The 20,097-nt window shown below is 37.2% G+C and overlaps 1 protein-coding gene across 1 annotated transcript in view; it reads right to left on the bottom strand.

The window, feature by feature from the left end:
- Positions 1–14,435, bottom strand: part of carmil3 (capping protein regulator and myosin 1 linker 3) — a 178,956-nt gene extending 164,521 nt beyond the window's left edge. The window contains exons 1-2 of the mRNA XM_022677949.2: positions 14,248–14,435; positions 335–429 (exon numbers count right to left, since the gene is read on the bottom strand). Coding sequence (XP_022533670.2) covers positions 335–429; positions 14,248–14,305 — 153 coding nt within the window. The 5' untranslated portion in view covers positions 14,306–14,435. The remainder of the gene's footprint in view (positions 1–334; positions 430–14,247) is intronic.
- Positions 14,436–20,097: the final 5,662 nt, after the last annotated feature.

The raw sequence follows: 20,097 nt of genomic DNA, 5'->3' as shown, positions 1-20,097 counted from the left end.
GACTAGTTGTAGTAAATGATTTTCAGTTTGGCATGGTTGACATAAAGCTTTGTGATGGTTGTAAAACAAGTTAGTCTGGAGCCCTGATACAAGGATCCCATTACTGGTATTGCTGGTCCACTTTTCTATAGCTTAAAATCTGTATTTTTATGTAGCGCTCAAGTTTTTTCACATTCATGCTCAAGTTTAAGTCTCCAGGGACCCCCTTGATGTTGAGAGCCCTTGTGAATCATCCCAGAGAAGGCTGTGTATTGATCTCACAGTGTACAGTGAACAGTGGCAGGAATATGGCGCTGAGATCGAAACAGAAATGTAGTCGCTGGCTTTGACCTACCAAAATCCTGTCCTCTGATTTGCCGTTCTTGTTCTCTGCTTTGACGGCTCGGGCCAGCTTGACGGATGGCTTGTCGATAACCCGTCTGATGCTTTCTGTCGAAGAGAGAGAGAGACAGGAGAAGTTAATGGTCCGAAGGCAGCATCTCTGAGTGTCTTCTTTGCCGAACTCTGTACTACATTTTGCTATAAATAACCCGAGCCTGCGTGTTTAACACACTCCCACGCGTTTCATTGTTACAGTGTGCGTCGGTGTGAGTCTCTACTGTCCTACTGGTATGAAAAGGTGCGTTAGCTGCGGCTAGCTAAGCGGCGTGATTCACAGAGCTGCATGAGCTGCATGTGTGTGCTGTGGTGTCCTTGAAATGATGAGGATGGGGGAAAAAAAAAAGAACGAGAATAAAACTCGTGCTTCACTTTCATGGCACAGCTTTAATCACAGTTCTGAAATGAGGGTAGCGCCCGCTCTCAGGGAAAGATCTGTACTGGGAGGGAAAGGGAGGGGGTGAGGAAGAGGCACAGAAGGAGATAGAGAGAAAAAAAAAGAGAGAGAGAGAGAGAGAGAGAGAGAGAGAGAAGCAGATAAGCAGGGTGAGACAAACAGAGAGTTAATGCACTTGTAATCAACGGTAATCTCTGTAAAATCCCATCGCTTAAACCCCCAGCGCTCCTCCAGACACTCGAAGGCTGAGGAGGCCTGAGCATATGTTCTCCTGAGAGTGAGAGAGCATCAGAGCTTAGGAGAAAAGACTGAAGCGATTACGAGGGCAGAGGAGTTTATGCCACCTCGTCATTATCTCAGGGGCACCAAATAAGGCAAAGCAACAGCTTATTTTTTTAGTACAGCAAGAGATGCTAAGCTCAAAGTTAGGGCTGGGCGATATGACCAACAAATGTGCATCATAGTATTTTTAGGATTTTTAGGATTTTTTTTTTTGCTATTTATAGGAATATTTAGGAGTTAAATGAACATTATTTTATTCTATAAACTACAGACAACATTTTTCCTCAATTTCAAGCAAAAATATTATAATTTATTATTAACATTTCTTTGCAGAAAATGAGAAATGGCTGAAATAACAAAAACTAAATGCAGAGCTTTCAGACCTCAAATAATGCAAAGAAAACAAGTTCATATTCATATTCAAGTTTCAAGAGCTCAGAACCCTATATTTGGTGGAATAACGCTGGTTTTAAATCACAGTTTTCATGCATCTTGGCATCATGTTCTCCTCCTCCACCAGTCTTACACACTGCTTTTGGATAACTTTATTCCTTTACTCCTGGTGCAAAAATTCAAGCAGTTCAGCTCGATCAGGTTTGAAGGCTTCTGATCTTCCATCTTCCTCTTGATTATATTCCAGAGGTTTTTAATTTGGTAAAATCAAAGAAACTCATAATTTTTAAGTGCTCTCTTATTTTTTTTGCCAGAGCTGTAGGTTTGTGATTCACTCTACTGTTAGGAGTACACAGAAAATAAAACATTAAGGCTTTAAATTAAGGATTTAATTACTGTTGGGTTTACTTTGTTCCACAAAATTACACAATATATGAAAAGAATCTGATTTAGTTAGCAGAAAAACAGCTGAAGAATGTGAACAATAGACCTAAAAATGAGATACGCCAACAGCTTTAACATGGCTCCCTTTATAAAACTTTTTTAAATAGTTTTTTTTTTTTTAATAAAATAAAAATATTTAAATAGTTCCATAAAACACTATAAATGGACCTTAAATTTTCAAATTATAATTTTTCAAAGATATATTTCTCAATTGTTCTATTTCACAAGTAAGACACAAGTTTAATATCAGTTTACAATTTGTGATTATTAAAGCCATTAGAGATATAAAAGTATTTAAGTAGCTGTTTATCAGTTTATCACAATTGCATTGGTTCTCCAGTTAACAAATACATTTAATTCACTGTGCATTAATATTGTACTTCAAGTTACAGTAATAATATATTTAAAAGGGCTATAGCTATTGCTCTTGCAGTTTTTTTTTTCAATTTCCAGAGTTTTAGAGAGTTTTATCACTTGAATAAATTATTCTGTACCCAGGATGGATTCTAGGCTTGTCTTTGGGACAAGAGCAATTTTTTCAATTCCTCTCTTTTTCTCTGTGTGAATAACAGTGAAAGCTTTGGTCATTTCCTGTTTTTCTATTTTACTCCGATAAAAACACTCATACAGTGAGGAACAGCAGCAGAGGCTCCTCAGATAAAGTGCCATTCTCATATAACACTCCAGCAGACCACAGTGAGAGCTATTATTCACAAATGGAGAAAACATGTTACACTGGTGAACCTTCCCTGGAGTGGCAACCAACTAAAATTACTCCAAAAGGGCATGAACAACTCATCCAGGAGGTCACAAAAAACCCAGAACAATATATAAAGAACTGCAGGTCTCACTTGTCTCAGTTAAGGTCAGTGTTTATGATTTATTAATAAGAAAGAGACGATGGGTAAAAATGGTCTTTATGGGAGATTTCCAAGACAAAAAAAACACTGCTGACCAAAAAGAACACAACATGGCCTGTCTCACTTTCATGTGTAAAGATATATATCGCATTATATGTAACATACATAGGAACACTACTTTTAATATAAGTCATACATAAGTTCCATATGGTATTAATTATGTTTTCCATATTTGTCCATAGGCAATTTGGCTGAAGTCATTTTGTTAGCAGAACAGCAAGGACATAATAAGGACAAATAAATACATAAAGCAAATAGCGTAGACTGTTAGTAGACAAATAGCCAATATCCTGTAGTAAACCTGAACTGAACATTAATGTGACACTGCTTTAACAGTACAATCCAGAACACATTTGTCTTAAGCTGCACATTAAGGACATGCAGCATTTTCTTTACTTTCCTGTTACTCCAGGGACACCTGCAGCAGGTCCCCACATTTTTCACCATGTGCTCTTTGGCTCTGAGGTCCATCTAAAAGTAGGTTTGTTTCCTTTGAAGAAACAGTTGTAGCTCATTAAGGACATACAGTACCAAGTAGTAGTAAGGAAATACCAGTTGCAATAAGGACATACCAGTCGCAGTAAGGACATACCAATCGCAGTGAGAACATACTACTTGCAATAAGAATACAACAGTCACAGTAAGGCCTTACCAGTCACGGTGAGGACATACCAGACGCAATAAAGACACATTAATCACAGTAAGGACATACTAGTCACAATAAGGAAATACCAGTCATAGTAAGGACATGCCAATTGCAGTACGGATATAACAGTAGCAAAAAAAGACATACCAGTTGTAGTAAGGACATGCCAATTGCAGTGAGACATACCGGTCTCAGTAAAAAAATACCAGTCACAGTAAGGATATAACAATTACAGTAAGAACATGCGAATTGCAATAAACATATACCAATCACACACAGTAAGGACATACCTGTCACAGTAAGCATATACCAATCGCAGTAAAGTCATACCAGTCACAATTAGGACATACCAATTGCAGTAAGAACACCCTAGTCACAGTAAGGCCTTACCAGTCACAGCAAGGGCATACCAATTGCAGTAAGGATATACCAATTGCAATAAGAACAAACCTTGGGCAAAAACATACCAATCACAATAAGGACATACCAGTCACAGTAAGGACATACCAATTGCAGTAAGGACATATGAAGTGCAGTAATTATATACCAATTACAGTGAAGACATACCAATCGCAGTAAGGACATACCAATCACAGTAAGGACATATCAACTAGGGCTGGGCGATATGGATCAGAAACTATATCTCTATATATTTTTTTTCTGAATTGCAATATACGATATATATCTCAATATTTTTTCATCCCATAAGGTAATATCAAAAAGATACATTTTTATTTGATCAACAACTGAAAGTCATTCTAATTATACTAAATATATACATATATATATATATATATATATATATATATATATATATATATATATATATATATATACATACATACACACATATCTATCTATCTATCTATCTATATATATATATATATATATATATATATATATATATATATATATATATATATATATATATATATATATATATATATACAATTATAATATATAACATATAATATTATAATATGTAAGAAAAAGTAAATAAAAAGTACAGTTTGAGTTTTCTGTAAATCTGGGCTGAGACAGTGTCAGGTCTATTCTCATACCCATGTGAAGGAGCTGATTGGTCAGTTCAGGTTAGAGTGGGTGTGTCTGCTCTAAAGATCAGTGTTTAGTTCAGTGGTGATGCTTCAGAACATGAGACGTGCTGCTGTTTGGGTGAAAAGTCGGGTTCTGCCGTCACTGTGTGTGTTTTTATAAAGAGAACGGTGTCTGAATGAGCTTCTTATCTCTCGCCACACTTTATTTAGAACGCAGGCGATCGGTCTTTGAGTTTCCTGCATTACAAAAACCTCTGTCAAGTTTAAAATAAACCCTGTCGAACCCTGAACTAGTTCTCAGTAGTGGACCAGGTCCGCCTATTACTGACCCCCGCTCTACAAAATACCTTATTCTGCTGCTCATCTGACTTGCTGAATCCAAACCATCTGGAAATGAGCTGTAACGTTAGGTTTCTCTGTCGCCTGCTCTCTCTCCCCGCTCTGCCGACTGCTGCTGACTGTGGTGGGGAAGGCGGAGTGTGTTTAGTGAGGGAGGCGGGGCTAGGTGAGGATGAGAGACAGCGGGAGAACTGGCAGGGCTCACTGTAACGCGGCGTAGTCTGTATCGATATACATGATATTGTCTCGACTTATATCGCATATGAAAATATATCAATATTTTTTTTATCTCGATATATCGCCCAGTCCTAATATCAACTGCAGTAATGATATACCAATTGCAATAAGGACATAGCAATCTCAGTAAGGACATAACAATCACAGTAAAGACATACCAACTGCAGTAAGGATATACCAGTCACAATAAGGACATACCAGTCACAGTAAGGACATATAAAGTGCAGTAAGGATAAACCAATTACAGTAAGGACATACCAATTGCAGTAAAGACATACCAATCACAATAAGGACATACCAATCACAGTAAGGACATATCAACGGCAGTAATGAATGATATACCAATCACAGTAAGGACATACCAATCACATTAAGGACATACCAATCGCAGTAAGGGCATACCAATCACAGTAAGGACATGCCAATCGAAGTAAGGGCATACCAATCTCAGTAAGGACATAACAATCACAGTAAAGACATACCAACTGCAGTAAGGATATACCAGTCACAATAAGGACATACCAGTCACAGTAAGGACATATGAAGTGCAGTAAGGATATACCAATTACAGTAAGGACATACCAATTGCAGTAAAGATATACCAATTGCAATAAGGACATACCAGTCACAGTAAGGACATATGAAGTGCAGTAAGGATATACCAATTGCAGTAAGGGCATACCAATCACATTAAGGACATACCAATCACAGTAAGGACATACCAGTCACAGTAAGGACATATGAAGTGCAATAAGGCTATACCAATAACAGTAATGGCATACCAATTGCAGTAGGGATATACCAATCACATTAAGGACATACCAATCACAGTAAGGACATACCAATTGCAGTAAAGATATACCAATCACAGTAAGGACATACCAATCGCAGTAAGGACCAAACACAACAAAGTCACAAATGACTGAGTAACAACAGTAAGTTCATACATTCACACTGTTATGTGGTCTTAAACATATTTCAGGGGGTTATTAGCAGTTTTATCTTTTTTTTTTTAGGGGGTTTAGGTGTAAATTGGAGGCTTCGATTTGTTGATTTGACTCCCCCTCGCCTGTATCCTCATGCACACCCCCACGTGTGTGTTTTTTAAACTTGTTTGCTCGGGCAAATACATAACTCCTAACTTTAAAGCCAATAAAGCAGTGCTGAACTTAGACTCCAGAGACACGGAGATGGTATGAGAGGGGTGATTAGGGAGCAGATGAGCAGTCAGAAGGAGGTTCCGCTTCATAAGAAATTGTCTAATGGAGCCACTTAACAGCCTCTGTTATTACTGCACTGCCCAGTGCACTTTTCCAGACTGCATTATAGCACACAAAGACCGAGAGTGAGATTAGTGTTATACTGTTATTGTCTTACAATATGATCTGCTAGATAGAGTTAAAGGAGCTCTGGTTAGAATTTGTCTATGGAACACCACCAGCGAAGTACAACTCAGATAGGTAGGTGTATATCTAAAACAGTTCTGTTTACACTAGTTAAAAGGGGTGGATTTTTACTTTCTGGACCTGGACTGCCCACCTCTGTCTATGTGTTTACATGGGTTTAAATAGGATCTCCGGTGGATTTTGCGTTTTACAGAGACTCTAAGACTAGGTCACTGGTTACTGCATTGCACATGTTGTAAATAGTAACATATGACACTGCAAAGACTGTTATTAGTGTAAAAATGTCTTTATTTTAAAACTGTTGTCTGTCTCGCTGCCTCGTTAGCAGTCCTGTTAGCCAATCAGAGGCTGTATGTTTGCATTTATGAATATTTATGAGCAAGAGCAAACTGTTAGCTCCAAAATAATTGAATAACTAAACTAATCCCCACAATGTCTTTCAGACAACTTTTTTTTTTCATATTTAGCACAGATAAATATATCTCATAATATTAAAACCGCCAACAAATAACGCAAATAATACTGATTATCTGGTTTCTAGTGTCTATATTTTTTTTATATTAATTGTATTATCATCTGCGTCAGTGGCTACGCTAGCCCTCAGTTTTCTGTATCTCCAATTCCCTGTAGCTGTATCCTGTATATATTTGTGTGATGCATGCTGGGTATTGTACTGAGAGATCACTGATTGAGGAATACATAGAAAGGATACATCTGTGTTATCTAAAGTCTAAAATATATTAAATAAAAACAATAATATCATGACAAATGACTATAAAAGCTTAAGTTTGAGCCCTGAACTCCGTGCCTTCAAATACATGCTTTTGTATCACTTGACTCCTATACAAAAAAGGATATTCTGAACTGAACTGAGATGGAAAATAAAAGGAAAAAAAACATGAAGGGAGTAAAAGATCAGAGGGTCTGGCATCAGATAAAGTATAGAGAAAGAGAGAATGGAAGAGAAGGTGAAAGAAACAGAGAAAATATTTTACTACTATAACTATATATAGCTATTGAAAATGTACAAAAAAAAAATAAAAGCAAAAGATGATACACACACATGTCACACACTGATTTAAAGTAGTAAAGCTCAGTTTCTCAGACAGGGATTAAGCCTAGTTTTGGACTACACAGTGTTTTAAATGGAGATTTTCCATTTCTAATTTTCTCCCCAGTTTAGAAGACCAATTACCACATTACACTCATCAGGACTCCCACTATCATTATCAAGTAATGCCCCCAACACAAGGAATGTGAGGAAAAGACACATGCCTCCTCCTGCTGACCATTATCACCTTGGTAGTGATGTGGTAGAGAATAAGAAATCAGAAAAAGGGCAAACACTTTTAACACCACTGTATATAGATGTATATATAGACTAGGCCTGGACAATAATTTGATATCGGTATTTATCGCGATAAGAAATGTTTCAATAACGGTGATATCAGTTTTGTGGTATATCGATATGTATTAGAATCACGGACAGGCGTTTTTTACTGGCGTCAGCTCGCCGCAGAGCTCAACACATTCATCCCCCGTAGCTGGGCTACGTCAGTGCGTGATGACGTAACCACACAGGCACGTAGCCAAATAGGCTAGGCTAGGCTAGGCAAGGCTAGGTTAAAATGGCTAGGCTCGGGTCCGCTTCGCTACTCAGCACATATGTCTCGCGCTGGAGCCAAACAGAGCCGGGACGAGCGGATCCAAGGCTAAGGTAGACTCGATTCGGTCGTTCCCGGATCCTCGAGGCCGGCCACGGGTCCGCTCGCTCGGCCGCGGGTCCTCGAGGCCAGTCGCGGGCCCGCTCGCTTGGCCGTGGGTCCGCTCGCTCGGCCGAGGGTCCTCGAGGCCGGCCGCGGGTCCGCTCCCTTGCCGCTTTGCTGCAAATTGTGCCGGAGAGTGCAGCCGACCAGCAGCGGTAATGTTAATACATCTAATCTGTTCCACCACTTCAAGCAACTCCACTACATACAATATTTTTCTTATACTGACTGAAGCACTTTTATAGCTCATGTTGTAACTAAGTTATTCATAGTTGATAGAGCCTGTAGGTTTGTTTATTTGACGGGAAAATATTGTTGCTTTTACGTATATAAAGGCTTCTTGTATTCTATATCCTAGTTGAAACACTTGTTTTAATCTGTTAAATTTGTTCACAAAGAATAAGAAGCTCTGCCTCTGTTGTAATTTAAAGTTATTTTTATTAGTAATAGTTATATAGGCTTATGTTTGACAGGGATGTCATGTTATTATTTTGCTATATGCAAATAATATTGAGCATTCATTTATTTTGACTACTTTTATTTCTAAAGTATTAAAGTTTTTGTGAAAGGAGGTTTCAAAGTCTTAAATTAAATTTTCAGACAGTAGTAGGTACAGATTTCCATTAGATAGATAGATAGATAGATAGATAGATAGATAGATAGATAGATAGATAGATAGATAGATAGATAGATAGATAGATAGATAGATAGATAGATAGATAGATAGATAGATAGATAGATAGATAGATGTGCATATAATGAGGGTATCTGATGCCAGCAATACAAAAAGTGCAAATACACAGTTATATAATAATTTAAATTTGCAGTTCTGCAGGGATTGCAGGGCTTCTTAGCAGTTTTCTGAGGCCTTCAAAGTATTTATATCAATATCGAAATTATATCGTATCGACCGAAATTTAAGGAATATATCGTGATATAAATTTTGGCCATATCGTCCAGCACTAATATAGACTAAAAAGTCTGAGGCCCCGTCCACATGAACCCGGGTATTTTTTAAAACCTCCGTTTTGGCCCTCCGTCCACATGAAAACGGAGGTTTACGAAAACACCTTCCAAGGTGGAGATTTTTGAAAACTCCGCTCCAGCGGAGCCATGTGGACGGGGAAAAAACGGAGGTTCTTGAAAACGCTGACGTCACACAGCGAGTCTGCGCATGTCTGCTTTTCCTTTTTGATCGACAGGGGACTCTTTTCGGCGCAACAACAGCAAAATCAGGCCGTTTAAAGCATATTTACACCCAGCTGATCCAACTAATGAACTACACAGAACCAAGCTTAAAACGCTGTAACAAGTTTTACCAGTGTAGCTGAGACGAGCGATAGTGGTGTGTTTGACTGTTCTACACACTACTCTATCAGTATGAGTTTTAATTATACTGATCCAACACCACCCTGGATATATTGGTTCTGTTCTCTTTGCAATATGTGGATTATTAACATATTCGCATCTTAATTTAACGTTACTCTCACATTACCGAACGCAGCGGAGGTAACGTTACTAAAATGCGCTGTGTGCATTTTTTTTCCGATCCTCCTGTCCGGAGGTATAGACCTTAATGCGAACGGTAAAAAATTGGTGGGACAATTAAAAAAATAAGTAGTTGTTGCTGAGGAGTGACGAGAAAACCAAGTCCAAGTGTCTTGAGAATCGCTGTTCATTTCAGCATTTTTGAGTAATATGCCGTTTCCGTGTGGACGGGGATATTCCTGAAAACGCTGCTCGTGTGGACGAAGATATTTTTTAAAACGGAGACAAAAACCTCCGTTTTTAAAAATATCCGGCTTCGTGTGGACGGGGCCTGAGTCACATATCTAATTTAACTTTAGTACTTCATTCAGCTTTTTATCTTTAGCCCAGCATGAAGCACCCATTCGAAGAAATTGTTTATTTCCCATATAAGGTACATATACATGGGTCTTTTACTGTTTATTAGGTATGGCTTAGTTTGTTACACTAGAAAAAAGAAATTGTATAGCTGTGTGGTCTGCTCATAAGCTGGTTGTTAACCCAGGGGTTTCCCATTATCTGATTACCCAAGTACATGTAAACACATTACCAGATTATTGACTGCATGTAAACACACGGCTTGACATGGCTCAGGATGAACAGCTCAATCAATATTTGTGCGATCTTTACATCAGTCCAAACTGATATTTAGTATATATGTGTTTCTATACATCAGTTCAAGAGTGTGAATTGTTCGGGTGAGTAATATCGAGTAAACTGACATCATCAAGATAGTGTGAACAGCCTATAAAACTGGATTTGGGCCATTTTACCTGCCATATAACCTTTTTTTAAAACCTGCTGTGTGAACATATATTTTAACCTATCGTAAAATAAATGGAAATAAAAGAGGGAAGGAGAGCCCACTGATGTGAATGAGCAGGTATGTTGACTTTGTTTAAAAACAACAATTACATTTATTTACGTTGAATTTATTTACTTTATATCTGTTGTTTTTTTAATAAATACAATTTAACAACTCTTTAAAAAAATGTTGCATTATCATGCTATTATATTATTATGTTAGTGGCATAAAATGTTTTTAAAATAGCAATAATGTAATTTATCGCAATAATTATTGTGATGGGTTTAGCTGTGTGTGTGGGTCAGTTCAGCAGATGATGTGATCTGTTTTAGATTAGTGACCACATTATTCAGGCCACATTAAGAAACGTGTGAATAACCAAACCACATTTAAGGACCAACTTAAGAAGTATTCAAACACTAAAAGAGAGAAGATCAGAGACATAAAAACAAATATGTTCACACTAGTAAAAGATTTAGGCTGCAGAGAGAGAGAGAATAAGAGAGAGAGAGAGAGAGAGAGAGAGAGAGAAATTGGTTCTGATTTGGGTCATAAACCAGATTTGGGGCCACATTTTTTTTAACCTGCTGTGTGAATGTAGGCTCAATTGTTCACACTAGTATTTAGTGTGAACATATAGATTCAGATTACATTAAAAAGACATTTGCCTGAACAATTGACACTCTGAAACTGACTTGCATGCACAAAAGAGTTGTGCTTCACATGAAGTTTCAGCTTCATCTTGGTTCTGATTTGGGTCATAAACCAGTTTTGGGGCAGATATAAGAGCGTGAAATAAAGATAAAAAACGGATTTGGGCCACTTTTTAAACCTGCTGTGCGTGAACACATTTTTTTAAAAAGAAAGAATGTGGCTAAAAGCACCAATTAGACAAGACAACGTTAGAAGACATAAGTCCAACACTGACACTTCGAAACTGACTTGCATGCCCAAAAGAGTTGTGCTTCACATGAAGTTTTAGCTTCATCCTGGTTCTGATTTGGGTCATAAACCAGATTTGGGGCCACTTTTTTAACCTGCTGTGTGAACGTAGGCTTATCTGGACAGCACGGTAATCTGTTCAGATTACATTAAAAAGACAATATCAGACATTTGCCAGAACAGTTTACACAGTTTAAACTGAACTGAATGCACAAAAGTGTTGTGCTTCACATGAAGTTTCAGTTTCCTCTTCCTTGAAACCAAAATTACCAAAGGTAACCAAACTACAAATTACTCAGGACAATGTTAGTCCACATAAGTTTACTTACTTTAGTATCAACAAATTGATATTGACCTCAAAAGGAAAGCCAGAACAAGCCAGTGGAGAAGATCAAAAGCATAAAAAACACTCCTAAACTGACTTGCATACACACATGGGCAGAGGTGGAAAAAGTACTGAAAAATTGTAATTGAGTAAAAGTACCTTTACTTTGCTAAAATTCTACTCAAGTAAAAGTACCCATCTAAAAATCTACTCGAGTAAAAGTAAAAAGTACTCAATTTAAAATGTACTTTGAGTAAAAGTTACACAGTTACTTTTAATTATTTGATGTACAAAAAATGTTCGAATCATACATTAATTATTATTAAATTAAATAATTTGGACCTTTCAGGCAGTATTTGTTCAGACTACTCCATTAAACATTTTTTAAGAACAAGTGACATTGTGATCCCTTTTTTTTCTCTACTGTTTGCTTTAACTGCTATTTACATGTTTTTTTTAACATTCAAGCAGATTGTTTAATGTTCCCAATAAAAACATAAGGAATTATCATTAAAAACATGAAATCATACAAAAAGAATGTTGATTGGCGCATGCGCAGTGCCGTAAGGAAGCACATATTAATGGGTAGAATAACTCGACAGAACACCGGTTCACCCGAGCCGTGCACACAGACCCCAGACTACACAACTGATTCACACATCGTCTCTCCTGCTAACCATAATAAATGCTGCTGGGAAAGGTTCAGCTGCGCTGCCATGGAGAACAAAACTCAATTTTTTTTTTTTTTAAACCATTTGTTTTTTTTCCCAGCATTTATTTTTTTACTCAGTAATGGGGAGTTTTCCAAAGTAGTGAAATAAATTTCTTGTGTCAAAATGTACTTGAGTAAAAGTAAAATTACCTTGTTTAAAAACTACTTAAAAAATTACAAATTACTCTATCATAAAATCTATCAATTACAGTAATGTGAGTAAATGTAATTAGTTACTTTCCACCTCTGCACATGGGTTGTGCTTCACATGAAGTTTCAGTTTCATCTTCTCCAAAAGTACCAAAAGTAACCAAACTACAAATTACACAATGTTAGTCCATATAATTGCACATATTTTAGTATCAACAATTGATTTTGACCAGATCAAGCCATCTGAGAAGATCAGAGGCAGAAAGATGAGCAAGTGAGAGTTGACTAAAAGCACCAATTACACAAGACAATGTTAGCCCACATAAGTCTGCATGCTTTAGTATCAACAAATTGAACTTGACCTCAAAAGGAAAGCCAGATCAAGCCAGCGGAGAAGATCAGAGGCGCAAAAAACTAATAGCGAACCACGCGAAAGCGAGAGAACCAGAGAAAGAAAGGGAGAAAGAGGGAAAAATAGAGAAAGAGAGAGCTAGACTGTAAATACAGTGCAGGTAAAGGAGATTAATTACCACACTAAGATAATAAGCGCGTCACGGTGATTAAGACTGAAAGCTTTCCAACTGTCGCGCTGCCAGCGTGACAGCGGCCTGTGCGAGAGTGGGTGAGAGGGATTGTTTGTGTGAATGTGTTCGTCATCAATATGTGTGTGTGAGTGTGTATGGAGTGTGTGTGAGTGTGTGTGTGTGTTATATTATGAGCCAGGTTCCTCAATGTGATATGCATGTGTATGAGTGCAGGAACACCCTGAAGACATCAATGCATCTCTCTGAAGGGAAACCTGCTCCTCTGTACAGCAGCCAACACACACACACACATACACACACACACATACACACACACACATGGAGAGAGAGAAAACTCTCCCTCCCTTGCACTCTTATAAGAGAGACACTTCAAAGGAATGAGCATGAGCCCCCCTCTCTCTTTCTCTCTCTCTCTCTTTCTCTCTCTCTCTCTTAGAGCGAAGCACACACACACACACACACACTTGTACACACACACACACACACTTGTACACACACACTCAGAGTGTTACAGTGAGTCACTGATACAGGCAAGACACTGTTTGCTGGTCAAATAACGCAACCCTTATCTGATCACTGATCAATCAATCAATTGCTAAATCAATGAATCAATCAATAAATCAATCAAATAATTAATCAATATGCAAATTAGCATTGGTATCAAGTTGCAAGCACACACACACACACACACACACATCCCAAAGCTACTCCAAGAAAAAAAATACTCCCTGGCTAAAGTTGGCACCTTATTGGAATTGATCCATTCCACCTTAAATGGTGCAGCAGTTCGATTCTGGCTCATGAATAATAAGAATATAAGAACGTAACTGCTGCACTATTTAAGGTGGAACGAGTCCATTGCAATAAGGTGCCAACTTCAGCTTAATCTCAAAAGTGCATCAAGTTAGACCAACACACTCACACAGACAGCACGAAAACAGATATAAAAGAAAGACAAGATAATAAAAGAATCAGTACCAGTCATCTCCCTGCTGATGGGCAGAAAGCCAGGTGCTGAGCCCTCCTTCGATGCCATCTTCCCCCTCTCTCTCTCTCTCTATCTCTCTCTCTACACTCCTCTCCCTGCGATCAGGAGCTGCTAATGCCCAGGCAATCCTCCTGCACTGCCTCCCATCCCACTAACATCTCATCTGAGCAAGAAACAGAGAGAGAGAGAGAGAGAGAGAGAGAGAGAGAGGGGAGGGCGGGGTAAAGAGAGGAGAGTGCCCATGTGACAGATTCTCATTCACAGTCTCACTCTACATACAATAACATTATATTAGGGTTAAAAAAGAGTCTGATTAAGGATGATAGAAATATAAATGAAGAAAATGTACAAATGAGTGTAAACAAAAAATTAACAAATAAATAAAAAGGCATCTTTAAACCGGAATAAAAAATATAAAAGCAGCAGAATCAAAATGATTCCCTTAAAAAAAAAACATATAAAAAATACAATTTAACAGTAAACAAACTGTAAAACTGTAAAAACGGAGTAAATAAAAAATAAAGGAGGTAATTTTGAAAAACATACATAAATTAAAATGTAAAGGGTGAAAACTGTAAAAACAATGTACATAAACAAATAAATAAATGGACATTATGTAAATGTAAGAATGTAAAGAAGTGATGTTTAAAATGAATTTAAAAAGAATGTATGAAGAGTGTAATAAAAAATAATAAAGAGGCAATATTTAAATATACAAAATATTAAATATAGTGTAATTAAAAAATATGAAAGGGGTAAAATGTAAAACATGATGTAAAAAATAGTGTAAATAAAAATAGAAAAGTTGTAATGTTTACATGTAGAAAACTGTTAAATAAAAAGTGAACACAAAAATATATTAAATGTGCAATACTGAAAAGAAAAAAAACTGTAAAAACAGTGTAAATAAAAAATATGTATCTGATGTGCAATATTTAAAAGTAAAAATAAATTAACAAAAATGTAAAGAAAAAAAATGCAATTATTTAAATGTATAAAACTGTAAAAAGAGATTTATGGGGCAATTTTTTTAACTAAAATATTAGTATAAGTTAAAAAAAATGTACCCTATTTTTTCACACTATAAAGTGCACTTAAAATCCTTTAATTCTCCCAAAAATTTGCCAGTGCATCTTATAATCCAGTGCAAGAATTCTATCTATCTATCTATCTATCTATCTATCTATCTATCTATCTATCTATCTATCTATCTATCTATCTATCTATCTATCTATCTATCTATTTTATGAATTAATTCTAGCTGTGAAGCCACTCTGCTGAAGTACAGAGTTATAATTTTCAGTGAAGTTTCTTCAGAACTGAGGCTGGAGCAGTATTAGCATTAGCCGCTAACTGTGCTAAGTGCTAGCTCTTTTACTGTTCAGAGGTGAGTATTATCGGACTACTGTAGTCTGTGTCTTTGCTGTGTTAAAACAACCTACGCAGGACGAACCGCTAGCTGTTAGCATCCTGGCTTAGCAGAACACTCAGGGTACCTCGGTCTAGCACTATCAGGCAGCATTTACTAGCGCTAAGCGCTGCTGCTAACCGTGGCTAATTGTGCTGCTAACTGTGCTGTAAAATACTGAAAATAAACAGAAGCGCTTTACTCACCCAAATGAAGAGTTTTCAGGGGAGGAATCTGTGTAGAATAACATCCAAAGTTTTTTTTAGAAGTATAGTTTTATTTACTTATAAAAATAGACCAGAAAATAGACGTTTATTAATAGTGTGCCTTAAAATAGGGTGTATAGTTTTATTTACTTATACAAATAGACCAGAAAATAGACGTGTATTAATAGTGTGCCTTAAAATAGGGTGTGCATTCTAGTGCAAAAAAGGTGGTACATGTAAAATAAATATTAAAAGTATTGTAAATAAAAATAGAAAAGGTGCAATATTCATTGTAAAATAAAACCCTGAAAACAATGTAAATTAAAAAGGGGAACAATGCTTAAAGTAAAAAAAAATTATAAATGTCATAAATAAAAAGCTTCAATATTGAAATTAATATTGAAAACAAAATGTTTAAACAGTGTAAATAAGTATGCAATATTCAAACATTAAAAAATAGCCAAGACAAACAGAATTAAAGGTGCAATATTAAATGAAAAACCACTGTCAAAATCATATATATATTAAGTGAAAAAGAAAATATATAAAAAAACAATGTAAATATAAGGAAAGCAATATTTAAAGTAAAAAAAGTGAAACAGCCTAAATACTAGAAAATAAGGCAAACATTTAAATTTTAAAGTTATTACAGTAAATCTAACTGTTTAGCTTTTCTGATCTCTGTCTTTCTTAGCTAATGTAGCTAAGGGTTAGCTGCTTTGCTATTGTAACATTTTACTGGCTAATCATTAGCAAAAACGACCGCAACAGTGTGTAACATTATTAATGCTACATTTAGCAAATATTGAAGGTTTAATTAACACTGTAATTACAATTGTACACAACCTATGTTCCATTTTTACATACCTATTATGAAGTGTCAATGTATTAGTATAACAACCTATATGAGCATACATTATTTGTAAATATGGAGGTGTAGTTTACTTTTTTGCAGAAGTATCTGTGTGTGTATATGGTACCACAGTGTGCTCAATTCTGTGCTGCTCTGTCAGCCACCCCTGGATTAAACATCATTAGTGCAGAAGAGAAAGAGGAGTTTAGCCCTGCTTTTGCAGTCAGATATGATAAAACGGCGATGGCTTTTTAATGCACTTTATTGCGACGTACTGGAGAATTTGTGTCTGTCCCAGGGATATTGTTTTTTAATGAAAGCTCCTACATGTAGAGACGGAGTGCTCAGAAGCTCTGACATGACAGACAGAGCACGATTTCATTCTGTCTGTTCTCATCTCCTGTAAAACAGAGCTGTGGAGCCTCGCCAAGGCAGCACTGCAGTGGGACATGGGCTGGTTGTGTTGGTATTGCATTGAGTTTCAGACAGACTTTTCGGTTAATTAATGTTCTGCCCTTCAGTGGGATTGCTAAGCCCTTCTCTTTCTGTTCAAGGACCATAGACCAATATAATACACCGTTTTGCCAAAAGTATTTGCTCGTATGTCTTTTGGAAGGCTTTTCACAAGGTTTAGGTGTGTGTTTGTATGGGAATTTTTGAGCATTCTTCCAGAAGCGCATTTGTATTCTATCAGGTTGAAGTCAGAACTCTGCGCAGGCCAGTCAAGTTCTTCCACATGAAACTTGCTCATCCATGGCTTTATGGACCTTGCTTTGTTTTGGTGAGCAGTCATGTTTATACCTGTCAAGTTTTAGATTTATAAGGGATATTTTCTTCCGTCCGCTTAAAGCCGTCCCACCAGCCCAACGAAGGTTCAGTATTCCTTTTCTAGATATTTAAAAAAAAAAAAGTTACAATTTCATGGCATAAATTTTTGGCATAAATGCACTCTTTTATATGATGTATTTTTTTATTTAATAAATTAAAAATTGAACAAAGGGTGCACAAATTCTGCAAAATGACTGTTGGTGACCTAAAAATAGTATCATGAGCTTTTACAAAAAGGACATGGATCAGATATGTTCCATCAGTGAAAATGGGCCTGCATAATTATTATATTTTAATTAATACTTCTTTCTTTTGATTACTCCACCCTTGATCAGTTCAGTTCATTTCGGTCCTCTTCACATTTCTAGTTAAGCTGCGTCACAAGCTATAATGTTTTAATTTTTAAAAGGTTTAATCTGTGTGTTTTTATTTAGAGACGAGTATTTTTAAGCAGCTATCAGAAAAATCTCATCACAGTTTACATGATTAGCTTACCGTTACCTTTCTTTTAGAAAAATCTCCGTATATCCATCAGCTGCTCCGACTAGCTGCCTGAAATCACAGCGGGTGGCGGGGGGTCTTCCCCACACTGACCCTCCTTTGTGGTCCGCAAAACCAGCAAGCTGATTGGCTGTTTCTCCTGAAAGGCGGGACTTTCTCCTTGAACCGGCATCAAGATTAGTTAAGAGACACAGAGCGGTCAGTGCCCTGTCTCCTCATTAATAAAGTTTTTAACATTTTAATATTATATGGGAAATTTACGGGAAAAAAAAAACTAATACGGGAGGACGGCGGGAAAGAGGAGTAAAATACGGTAGTTTCCCGCCAAAATGGGAGACTTGACAGGTATGGTCATGTTCATGTTAGAAGAGGAAGGGGCTGTCCCCAAACTATTCTCATTTATTCTCAGTTAGCAGCATGAAATTTCCTGGTATACTGAATTATTAAAAGGAACTAAGGGACCCGGCACAACTCTCTGAAAAAAAAAAACAACAACCCAAGAATCTCAAGGTCAAGAATCTCTTGGTACTAAAAAAAAAAAAAAAAAAAAAACCACACCATAATCCCCCCTCCACCAAACTTAACACAATGCAGTCAGAGAAGTACTGTTCTTCTGGCAAGCGCCAAACTTTCAGAAGGAGAAGTGGGATTCATCACTCTAGAGCCTGCACTGCTCTAGAAGAGCTTTTTACGCTGGAGTTCACTGAGCTTCCGAGAGCAACCCATTCTTTTTCTAATATTTGTAGAAGCAGTCTGCATGTCTAGCTGCTTGGTTCTATATACCTGAGACAAACAGAAGTTGTCTCATGCAGAAGTTGCAATGGCGATTCCAGTGGCAATGCCAGTAAACACTCTTTAAGGTAATGAGAAAAGACCACTAAGAGGAATTGATCCATCAACGAGAGGAAGAGAAAGAGCCACAATGAAATACCAAGAAGAACCACTATAAAATACCTAGAAAAAAAAGGCAATTTAAGAGTATGTGAAAGACACACTGAGGAAAATCCATCCTTCACTGGGTCACACCAGATAATGTGGTTACACTACAAGTAGGACATGATCATTAGCAAGATTAAACAGAGGCACTGGGATGTACAGAGAGAGGAAAGACCTGTGAGTTACGACAGTGACTGAAGGAAAAGTCTATCACAGAACAAGTGTATGAATGGAATATTTTAAGCAAAATAATGTTGCAGACTGACTGACAGCTCATTAAAGCTCATTAAAAATCAAATTAGAAGTGGGAGGTGATGGTGGTGGAGGCTAAAGTGTCCAAAGAGACTCCACGACAATGTACTCGGCCGTAACTTCTTGTGGTGGCCAATTTGCTCGCCTAAAACCAAAGGAATCAGCAAGCTATTGTAACAGAACTGGCAGTTAGTGTTCTCCTCCAAGCATGTTGAGCCTTATAATGACTGTGTGTAGCAACCCTTTATTCCTCTCAAAAGCAACCTGCTACTGCTACTCAGCTGCTATTCTGGTTTTCACTGTGTACAGACACTCTAAATAAAAGTTTCTAGATATCTAGATCTAATATCTAGATAGCTAGTCACAGCTAGCAAGCTATCCATTCCTGTACCTCTGGAGGTGTGACCAGTCTACATGAATATAAAATGTTCCAGAGAGCAGAGAAAACAATCATTAAAAACATATTGCAACTTGCTGTAACTGCCACAACCTTACTGAAGCCAGTCACTGTGTCTATTAGCATCACGACCCCAACCTTGCCAAGACTGGCTGTTAGCATCACAACTAACCTGCAACAAACTTCCAGAGCCAACTGCTGTCCCTTTGGGCATCAAGGCTGTCCTGTTTATTTTAGCTTACTTACATTAAGCTTAGATTCCCAGTATTTTAGCTTAGTTGGCAGCAGTGCTAGCCATGGTTAGCAGTGCTTAGCGCTAGTAAACACCGCCCAACAGCACTACAGTTTGTCAGCTAGCGGTTTGTCCCATGTAGCTTGTTTTAACACAGTCAACATGCAGACTACAGCCCGATGGAACTCGCTTCTGAACAGTGAAAGAGCTAGTGCTGCAGTTAGCAG

This window comes from Astyanax mexicanus, chromosome 8 (genome assembly GCF_023375975.1).
Source record: "Astyanax mexicanus isolate ESR-SI-001 chromosome 8, AstMex3_surface, whole genome shotgun sequence".
Classification (NCBI taxonomy): Eukaryota; Metazoa; Chordata; class Actinopteri; order Characiformes; family Acestrorhamphidae; genus Astyanax; species Astyanax mexicanus.
This window is presented reverse-complemented; position numbering and strand designations above follow the sequence as displayed.